This window comes from Lactuca sativa, chromosome 8, assembly GCF_002870075.4.
Source record: "Lactuca sativa cultivar Salinas chromosome 8, Lsat_Salinas_v11, whole genome shotgun sequence".
In the NCBI taxonomy this organism is placed as follows: Eukaryota; Viridiplantae; Streptophyta; class Magnoliopsida; order Asterales; family Asteraceae; genus Lactuca; species Lactuca sativa.
The window spans coordinates 269813456-269824569 of record NC_056630.2 but is presented as its reverse complement, the minus strand read 5'-3'; the positions used below and the strand labels follow the sequence as shown (position 1 = coordinate 269824569).

The following is an 11114-nucleotide window of genomic DNA, read 5'->3' as shown; positions in this document are numbered from 1 at the left end:
TTTTGTGGTTTAAGGGTTTTAGATCAGAGGATTTTTCTAGATTGGAGAAATGGTGGGTTTTCGATCTAGTTGCAGGTTTGAGGCGACATTCTCCAATGGTGGTGGTTTGAGTTGAAGGTTTCAAAACAGAGGAAGAATAGGTGGACTTACAGGTCTAGAAACAATTTCACTCAAGGTTAACCGATCCTTGTTCTTAATGGTGTTGGTGGTGTTGATTAGAAAATATCATGGAGATGAGAATTTATGAAGATGTCCCTAAGTTCTTAAGGGGTGTGTATATGTGTGTGAGTGAGTGAGTAAGAGAGAGAGATGGTGGGTGTGAGCCCAATTCTTTCATTTTTAATTTTTAATTAATAAACTATTAAAAGAAATATAAAAAAAATACAAAAAAAAATAAAATGGCAAAAATGTATTTTCAAGTTTTCCGGGGACCAAAACCAAAGAAAAATTTTGATTTTGGACCATTAATGCAAGTTGAAAACTTATTAGACAATATCTAAATTTTTTTGAATACCATAGAAACCAATTTTACACTTTTGTCTTGATTTAAAATAGCTTATTAGTCCAATAAATCTAAAAAAGAAAAAAGAAATAGATATTAGATAATTTTTTTTTTTTTTTTTTCAAAATAACTTGTTAAAATAACTAAAAAACCTTCTTTTCGATAGGTAAAGGCGAGCTTAGTTTTTTTTTGAAGGGCTTTTGGCTTATTAAAGTTAAAGTGGCATGTTCACATCGCCTATACCTTCGCCCGTCACATAACTTCACACTTCTTTACAACGTTCAACTGTATCTTCCCACACCGCCGAACCTTCTCAGACCTCAGCTCCAGACGTCCGATCGCTGGCGCCGGATACACAGTTTTCTCCTTCTCCGATTACCTGGTATGTCCCACTTTCTTTTTCTGGTTCGGTAAGCACATGAATTTTTATTTTCTGGAATCGACGATGCAGATGAATTTCTTGTTCGATTTTGAATCTAGAGCTCAATTCCTGTCTAATGTGATTCCTGATTCCTGATTTCTGGTTTGGTTGATTCCGGATTTCTGGTTTGGTTCCCACTTTGATTAAATAAGCAAATCCCAAAACCCCCTTACTTTTGTCATAAATTGCCTATTGCTGCCTTCAAATGGCATTCTCTGTTTACAATCGAGGACCTCTTAACAAACTTACTGTTTCCAGAAATTGTTCATCATATTTCTTCTTCTTCTTCTTCTTTGTTTTTTTACCCTTTGTCTTTTGTATTTGAAGCTTTTGACTTCAAAGGAGAAAAAGATGTGGGGGATTATAAGGCAAAACGTTGGTGGTGCCAGAGACTTATCTTCTCAGGTAAATGAAATGCTGTAGCATCTGTTTACCAATCAAACATTTTGTTGGCACGTTCACTGGTAAATGACTAAATGTTATATGTTTTATTAGGTTCTGGGGAGTTCTCTGATGAGGTTAAAACCTATAACATCAGCTATGAGACATTACTCATCTGCAACTAAAGAGGTGATCTAGGTTTTGCTTTGTATGCCTTGTTTATTTCTTCAAGTTTGTATTTCCTTCTGCTACACAACTACTCTAGAGGATATGAGATTATCATCTCTAAATGTTGATATGAATAGCAATAACGATATAAATTTCTCAAGAACCATGGTTGAGACTGTAGAAGGCCACCTCCTTCACTAGTAGAAGTGTAGACTGGTTATATTTTTAGTGATTTCAGGCTTTTTCTTTTTCAAGATTTGCTTTGTACTACCTCCTCTATAAACTTGACTTTGTTTGATTTTTCATCAACTAATACACTGTAGTATGATATGATGTGTATATATGTATCTTTAACTATGAAGCAGAAGAGTTAAATATCTTATAATTACTGTTGGGGTTTGATCAATTTGCAAACCCCAAAGTAGATCCAATTAGACTATAAATAGCCAACTAGGGTTTTTTTTTTTTTGTTTTTTTTTTTTTTTTCGGATTTATACCCTTGATACTTAGAGTTTTTTTTGGCCTAGGTTTAAAAATACGGAATTGCGGTACAAAAGATTAATTAAAAATATGATAAAACTAATAAAAATATAATAAAATTACTTAGAAAGTTATAATTAAGTAGAAACAAATTTAAACAGCATTGGCATACTGCATAACTAAATATCAACCAAGTATTAACAAAACAAATACTGAGGAAAGTTATTTGGCTTTATTAATAAACTCTTTTTATTTAATTATTTATTAAATAAAAGGTTTATTTAATTTACATTGATTAATAAATAAGAAATAACAGTTTTATTTTATTTGTTGTTTATTTTAGTTGATAAATAATAATAATATATTATCCTATTTTGGATCCTTTCTAGAGCTCTTAGTGTATCCCTGACACCACACATAATTAGCAGGGTATAATTTGCAACATTATTTTCAAGAATTAGTGTATGAAAAAAAGAAAAAAGAAGTGGTGCAATGTATTAGATTTGGTTTTGAAATTGTTACAGATGACAGTACGAGATGCTCTGAACTCTGCTCTTGACGAGGAAATGGCTGCTGATCCTAATGTCTTTGTAATGGGGGAAGAGGTAAAACCCTAAATTTATTTATTTATTTATTTTGTGGTGCTCATCTTCTTTTGGGGTGTGCAGGTAGGAGAATACCAGGGTGCATACAAGGTTAGACTTTGCTTCTCTCAAACAAAACAAAAGCAATATATTATATATATATATATATATATATATATATATATATATATATATATATATATATATATATATATATATTATGTGTTTTGGGCTGACTATGTTTTGTTTTGTTTTGGTAGATAACGAAGGGATTATTGGATAAATATGGTCCTGAAAGGGTTGTGGATACCCCTATCACAGAGGTTTAAATGAAATATTTGAAGGTTTGTTAGATTGATTTGATTGAAGAATAGTTAGTCAGTTAGCTGTGTTGTGTTGTTTGATCAGGCTGGGTTTGCGGGGATTGGGGTTGGATCTGCATATCATGGTCTGAGGCCGGTGATAGAGTTTATGACTTTCAACTTCTCTATGCAGGTCAGTCAGGCCTCAATCTCATCTATTATTACTATTAAGTAACATGTATGTATGTATGTATGTATGTATGTATGTATGTATGTATGTATGTATGATTGAAAATGCAATTGCAGGCAATCGATCATATTATAAATTCTGCAGCAAAGTCAAACTACATGTCTGCGGGGCAGATTAACGTGCCCATTGTTTTTAGGGGACCAAATGGACCTGCTGCTGGTGTTGGGGCTCAACATTCCCAGGTCAACAACATTTTATTATTAATTAAATTCATAAATACCAAAAACAAAATTAATTAACTAGTTGTTGAGAAATTTGTTAAAAGTATGTTTTATGTTTTATGTGATGCAGTGTTATGGTGCATGGTATGGATCAGTCCCTGGTTTGAAAGTTGTTGTGCCATACTCCTCTGAAGATGCCCGTGGACTTCTAAAAGCTGCAATTAGAGACCCTGATCCTGTTGTTTTTCTTGAAAATGAGTTGTTGTGAGTAAAACTAAATCAAACCACCCCCCCTTTTATTTATTTATTTTTTTTTTAATTTCTATAAAAAAATAAAAAATCTTCAGGTATGGCGAATCCTTCCCAGTTTCCGCAGAAGCCCTTGATTCAAGTTTCTGCCTCCCTATAGGCAAAGCAAAGGTTTTTCATCCATAAAGATAAAGATTAAAATTATTTTTCTATTGTTGTCTTAAGTTAATAATGTGCTTAACCTTGAGTGTCACAGATTGAAAGAGAAGGGAAAGATATCACCATCACTGCTTTCTCTAAGATGGTTGGCTATGCTCTTAAGGTTTCTTTCTTTCTTTCATCTATTTAGTAGTTAGGGAAAAAGAACACTATAAAAGTCAAAATATTGATGTATTTCCCTGATTGAGAGGATAAGATATGAAGAAATTCGGGTTTTGGTGGTGTTTTAGCATTTTTCAATAATCCATTAAACATCTCATTAATGTAGTGGAAATTTGATGTAATGATTTTAGGCGGCTGAAATACTTGAAAAGGAAGGGATAAGTGCAGAGGTAAGCTATATATATATTTAAAAAAAAAAAAAAAAACCCAACTTAACTTATGGTTTTTTATTTTTTATTACATATATATAATAGTAGGTTTATGTATGTTTTGACAGGTAATAAACCTGCGGTCCATTCGACCATTGGATAGAGGTACAATCAATGCTTCTGTGAGGAAAACTAACCGGCTGGTGACTGTTGAGGAAGGCTTTCCTCAACATGGTGTTGGTGCTGAAATCTGGTATGCTTATTTTGTCATTTTTTGTTAAAATAATTAAGATATTTATTTATTTATTTAATGGGTGGGTGTGTACTGTGTAGTGCTTCGGTTGTTGAAGATAGCTTTGGTTATCTGGATGCCCCAGTGGAGAGGATTGCTGGGGCTGATGTTCCCACTCCTTATGCTGCCAATCTTGAGAGAATGGCTTTTCCACAGGTCACTTCTTTTGACTACTTTTTCATTTCATATTTTTGCTTCAAATTTTGTAACTTGACTCTTTCTTTCTTTTTCAATGATTGGTGCAGATTGAGGATATTGTTCGTGCTGCTAAGAGAGTTTGTTACAGGTCGGCACTACCTTTGGCTGCAACTGCTTGATGCATTTATTATATCTTCTTCTCATTTTTCACAATGTTCTTCTTCACAAACCTCATAAACATTCGCTGCTACATTTTTTTTTCAATTATCATTTTATACTACGCTCAGTAAAAAGATGAAAGCTTTGGCGAAATTCTTGATTCCAGAACTACGGTATTACATGCATAAAGAAACAATAATATTATTTACTTTGTGATTTTCATAAACCAAACTTGTTTTTTTTTTTTTTTTTTTTTTTTTTTTGTATTTTGTTGTTGTTGTTGTTGTTGTGTGTGTGTGTGTTCATTCCTAGATCTTTGAAGAAAGTGTTATATATATTTATGGAAAATGTAGGGAAACTTTTGTAACAAATATATAATAATTTTAATGAATAAGATATTTGTACGAGTTATTTTATCAATCTTCTCGGCTAATAAATAAAAACAAAACAACAAAACTCCATCAGAAAACTTCTAATATTTGAATGGAATAAAAGGTTTTAAAAAGTTAGTCATGATTTCGCCGTGGCGCTTCATGGCTCCTAGGCATATACTTAACGCCATATTTTAGCAAAATACCGCATTAAGTCATATATGTGTATAAAAATAATTAATTGTAGAAAAAATACATAGAATTATTAATTATATATAAAATTACTGTTTGAAGTCACATCTTACAAACGAGTAAAAGTTTGAGACTTAACATTTTATAGACTTCCAATTGCTTAATCCAAAGCAAATCCAAATCCCTGACCGGGCGTATCCAAAATCGTCCCTTATCTTTAGACTTCTGCAGTTTTCCAATTAATTAAACTTTTTAACTAACTAACATTTAGTCCCTTTAATTATTTAATTCCCAATTAATATTGAAATAGTTTCTAATTAATTTATCATAACATGACAAATTAATAAACTAATATCTCTTAAATATTTTTGTATTTTGATTGCTTAATTGGGTCTTAAAGGCATCCCGAAAGGTTTATGTTATTATTTAAAAAAAAATAAAATCACCAATAGTTATTACCTTAGGTTTTATGTATAAGTGTACGTACACCATAAGATCTAGGTTTTACTAGTTATAACAACGAACTGTAAAAATTAACTAAAAGGAAGATTACTAAAATCTTGTCTTCTCGATTGAGATCGTGTAACTATGAACTTACAAAGGATGAAAGACCTAAAGTAGAATCCCACTAATGTAGTCAGACCCACAACCACCAAAAGCAAACAAGGAATAAGCCTAGATTAGGGTTTTATGAAAATTATATAACCCTAGGATAGGGATTAGAACTTTCATGAATAGGCGAGTGGGAGAGAGTATATACGAAAATCAGAAGGAATCAACAATCAAGGTTTGACCCCTAGTAGTATATTTATAGGCTGCAGATAAATCCTTAAGAGACTCAAACTCTTTAGGATAATCCTTACCTTATTTAAAACATGCCTTATCCTTATCAGAGACTCTCCAAAATCGTCCCTTACATACTCTTTAGGAGCTTCTACAATATTCCAATTGATCTCTAGGATTTAATTAAGGATCTAGGGTTTGATCCCTAGCTCCATATTTATAGGCTTCCAATTTCTTGATCCAAAAGCAATTTCAAAATCCTTATAGGTATCCTTAGACTTTTGCAATGTTCCAATTAATTAAACTTTTTAAGTAACTAACATTTAGTCCCTTTAATTATTTAATTCCCAATTAATTCCAAATAGTTTCTAATTAATTTATCATAACATGCGAAATTAATAAACTAATATCTTTTAAATCTTTTAGTATTTTGATTGCTTAATTGGGTCTTAAAGGCAACCCAAAAGGACCCTGATATTATTAAAAAAAAATTACCAATAGTTTTGACCTTAGGTTTTATGTATAAAGGTACATACACCATACGATCTAGGTTTTACTTGTTATAACCTCAAACTTCAAAAATTAACTAAATGGAAGATTACTAAAATCTTGTCTTCTTGATTGAGATCTTGTAACTGCGAACTTACAAAGGATGAAAGACCAAAAGTAGAACCCCTCTAATGTAGTCAGACCTACAACCACCAAAAGCAAATAAGGAATAAGCCTAGATTAGGGTTTTATGAAAATTATATAACCCTAGGAAAGTGGTTATAACTTTCATGAATAGGAGAGTGGGAGAGAGTATATAGGAAAATCAGAAGGAATCAATAATCATGGTTTGACCCCTAGCAGTCTATTTATAGGTTATGGATAAATCCTTAAGAGATTCAAACTTTTTAGGATAATTCTTACCTTATTTAACACCTTCCTTATCCCTATCAGAGACTCTCCAAAATCGTCCCCTACATGCTTTTCAGGAGCTTTTGCAATATTCCAACTAATCTCTAGGATTTAATTAATATTCAAACTCTTTAATTAATTAAAACTCTTTAATTAATTCAAAATCAATTTCCAATTAATTTATTAATCACTTAGTAAATTAGTAACTTACTTTTCTCCATTTGCTTATTGCTATTTGGGTTATGAGGACAACCCAAAAGGAATTTTCAATTATTAGAAATATTACCAAACAATTAATGATATTGAACACTATTTCCAACAGTCTCCAAGTTGGACTAGTCGTTAAATTTTTAGGATCAAAATATCTCACTAATAATCAACAAAGAGTAGTCATCCAATACAACTGCCAAACTTTGATCAAAATCAAAATTTAGTCCTTAGACAAATGATCAACTATTTCTTTGTTCTAGATATCTCTATGAAGATGAGACATGGATAAGGGTCAATCTCGATGTTCACCATTCTGCTTCCCGATTAATAGTTTTAGACGATCACTTCTGACTTCTAAATCGAAAACATCAATTTGGTCAGTGCTCGACCAAGCATTTTAGATGTCAGCACAAATCCCCGAGGGACCCAAAGATATCGCTTCCCAGTTATGAGAAGTTACAAATAAAGTTTGACTACATAGTTTTTGTCTACCCGTCTAATCATACATGGACATACATTTTATGAATACCAAATATAAATAGCGTTGGAGTAGACCAATACGCAATAGATTTTGCAAACAAAACCCCATATGCATCTCCATTTGAAGAATAAAAGATATTGTCATTTTAGAATTACTTATGACTAGATCCATGATCTAATCTCTTAGTGTGGGTTGTTCCAATACTTAAATCTCTATTTTAAGTGCTCATGAGTGTTAGTATAATCTTTTTGCAATGTACAATCTATATGGACAATCAACCAATACTCATGACAATCTTAAATCACTCAGTTACTTCCTAGAGCGTGATCGACTGTGGAGGTTCAAATATGATCAAATATTCTAGAAGTAGGTTCAAAACATGAAAAAGTGAAACACAATATTGAATTAACACAACTTTGATAGAAAAGAAACCTCTTTAATAAGTCACAATAAAATAAACATCAAAATGGTTACAATTCATACTATAATATTTTTCAAAACAGAATCAAACTAACACCTAAACTATTACATCAAATCGCTATCTACTCTCATGCCAATGGTCTGTTTATTATCATCATGTTTCTCTATTGATAATGCCTTTGTGACAGGATCACCAAGATCTCCCGAAATGATACTCTATTAACAATGACGTCTCCATCTTTTACTCTATGTCGAACGTACTGGTATTTTCTGAGTATGTGTCTTCAGTTACCATGGTCCTTGGGTTCCTTAGTCAAAGCGACTGCACCCTCATTATCATAAAATATCTCCAAATGCCCTTTGATTCGTGGTACTACTCCAATATCACTAATGAAGTTCTATAACCATGTAGATTCCTTTGTTGCTTCACTAGCTGCAATATACTAATTTCATTCACATGTTGAGTCTGCTACTGTCTTCTACTTGGAACTTTTCCATGTTAACGCTCCTCCATTCAGAAAGAACACCCAACCTGATTGTGAACTCGAGCTGTTACTGGCAGTTTGCAAAATTACATCAGTATAACTTATAGTATGCAACTCTTCTCTACCTGTCATATACTAAGAACATATCCTTAGTTCCTTTTAGACACTTGAGGATATTATTATGACTAATAGTGACTATCACCAACATTGTCTTTATATCAATTCACCATGCTCAGAGCATATGAAATATCAGGCCTAGTACATGTCATGAAATACATGATCGATCCTATAACAGAAGCATATGGGACTTGACTCATTCTTTCCAATTCTTCTTCATTACTAAGTGGTTGATCCTTAATCAATCTTATGCCATGTTTCATGGGCAGATCCTTATGCCCAATATATAAGCTGTGTCTCCTAGGTCCTTCATAGTAAATAATTTCTCAAGCTAAGTCTTCACACTTTGCAACATTATGATGTCGTTTCCTAAAAGGAGTATATCATCGACATACAATACTAGGAAGGATATATTACTCCCACTGGCTTTGAAATATACGCAAGACTCATCATAATTTTTAGAAAAACCGAACTCTTTGACCTTTTCATGAAAGCATAGATTCCAGCTACTTGACGCTTATTCGAGTCCATAAATGGACATCTCAAGCTTGCACACTATATTAGGATACTTTAGATCAATGAAACCTTCAGGTTAAGTCATGTAGACATCCTCTATCAATTTCCTGTTAAGGAAAGTAGTCTTCACATCCACTTTCCATATTTCATAATCATATAAAGCAACTAAGACAAGTAATATCATAATAGACTTAATCTTGGCTATTGGTGACAAGGATCTCTTATAATTAGTTCCTTGAGTTCGAGTGTAACCCTTTGTAACCAACCTAGCTTTTTATGTGTGCATACTCCCATCTATGTTGGTCCTCTTCTTGAAGATCCACTTGTACCCAGCGGGTTTAATGCCAGGTGTAAGATCAACCAAATCCCAAACTTGGTTATGATACATGGATTGAATATCACTTTCTATAGAGTCTTATTTGTTGTGATATATCAAAGCGTTGGGTAGTGATCTTACTAGCGAAGTGTTAGTAAATATTGAAGGTCAACATGACTTCGATTGTATATGTATTTTACCAAGCGCTTTTGTAGGTTCGCTTTTAATGTCGAAGTCCTAATATATATATATATATATATATATATATATATATATATGTATATATATTTTGCATTCGTTGAGTACACTATAAATAGTGTAGGTACATAAGTGTCATAAGTGTTTTGTAACTCTTGAAACTTGTACATTAAGTTTTCTCTCTCTACAATTGTACTTGTACCCTTTCCGGATAATATGAACTGAATCAAGATCTTATTTACATTATGTGTTAATATTAACTCTGATTTCTTTTACGATTGATTGAATACGAAATTTCAGTTGGTATCAAAGCAGGAATCGAAATATTGATTATGGAATATCGTTCGCGTTTTCATTTTATTCAATCACTTGTCTCGATTCAATCTTTCCGCAATTGAAAATGGAATTCTTCAATTGATCCGTGTGATTTCACAATTCTGCGGTTGTTAATCAATCGTTTGTATCCAATTTCTTTTTCTCCAATATTATCCTCTTTTCAACTCGACTTAACGACAAATTTGGTTGTTAACACCATGATGATCTATGCTAAGCTGCTTGGATCTTCCATAAAGATTCCGATGTTGCTTCCGGATTACTATGATAAGCATATCATATGGAAGATTACCTCAATGGAATTGATGATGATTTGTATAGATCGATTGAAAAAGGTCCTTATCGTGTCGATCGTCTTCAAGTTGTAGGAATGGATGGTGCTGATGAAGATATGATTGCTCAAGGCAACAAGAAGAAGGTTAATGACAAGAGATGCATTCGTGAGTTACGTGTACAACTACATTCGAGGCTGCAAGATGGCATAAGAAATCTGGAACACACGCAAGGAAAAATTCTAAGGAAATGAGAGGAATAAGAAAAACTCGGTGACTCAATGCTTATTGGAGTTAACCGACTTCAAACAAAAGGAGAATGAATCTTTCAAAGCATACTACGATCTATTCAATGAGCTCATTTACAAGTGCAGCAGGTATAATGTTGTCCATACCACTCTCGAGTTCAACATTACTTTCATACTTAGACCAAAGAAGGAATGGAAGAATATTTTTGTGATGATTAAGAATTAAGAGAACTTCCACACTTATTCACTGTCGAATATCTACAACATTCTTAAGGCTCATGAGTTAGAGGTGAAAGAGATTGCAGAGGAAAATAGCAAAATGAACTTTGGAGATTTTTTGGCACTAGTCTCGAAAACCACTAGGAAGGAAGCTTGTTCTGATGGTGAAGTAGATGAGAACAAAGAAGTTATTTTGATGAATTTTGATGACGAAGTGGTTGCCTATTATTCAAATAATAGGGTCAAGAAATTTTAGCAGAAGCCAATTGGTGGAAACTTCAATAATAGCTCATTTAAGAAGTCATTTTCGAATTCTGGAGTTACTCAAAATAGTGTCGAAAAGGTGGAAGAGAAGAAAGAAGAAAAAAAGTTTATATGAAGCTAAAAGGAGATTCTAGTTACAATTGCAATTATTGTAACGGACGGAATCATCATG

The 11114-nt window shown here is 32.7% G+C and overlaps 1 protein-coding gene across 1 annotated transcript; it reads left to right on the top strand.

Annotated features, from left to right (window-relative positions):
- Positions 1 to 697: 697 nt before the first annotated feature.
- Positions 698 to 4848, top strand: LOC111898300 (pyruvate dehydrogenase E1 component subunit beta-1, mitochondrial). The gene is made up of 15 exons (XM_023894213.3): positions 698 to 884; positions 1251 to 1328; positions 1419 to 1493; positions 2477 to 2557; positions 2621 to 2647; positions 2797 to 2859; positions 2945 to 3031; positions 3145 to 3270; positions 3380 to 3513; positions 3597 to 3669; positions 3755 to 3820; positions 4011 to 4049; positions 4157 to 4281; positions 4362 to 4476; positions 4566 to 4848. The coding sequence occupies exons 2-15, from the start codon at positions 1275 to 1277 to the stop codon at positions 4635 to 4637; spliced, it is 1137 nt and encodes a 378-aa protein (XP_023749981.1). The 5' UTR covers positions 698 to 884; positions 1251 to 1274; the 3' UTR covers positions 4638 to 4848.
- The last annotated feature ends 6266 nt before the right edge of the window (positions 4849 to 11114 follow it).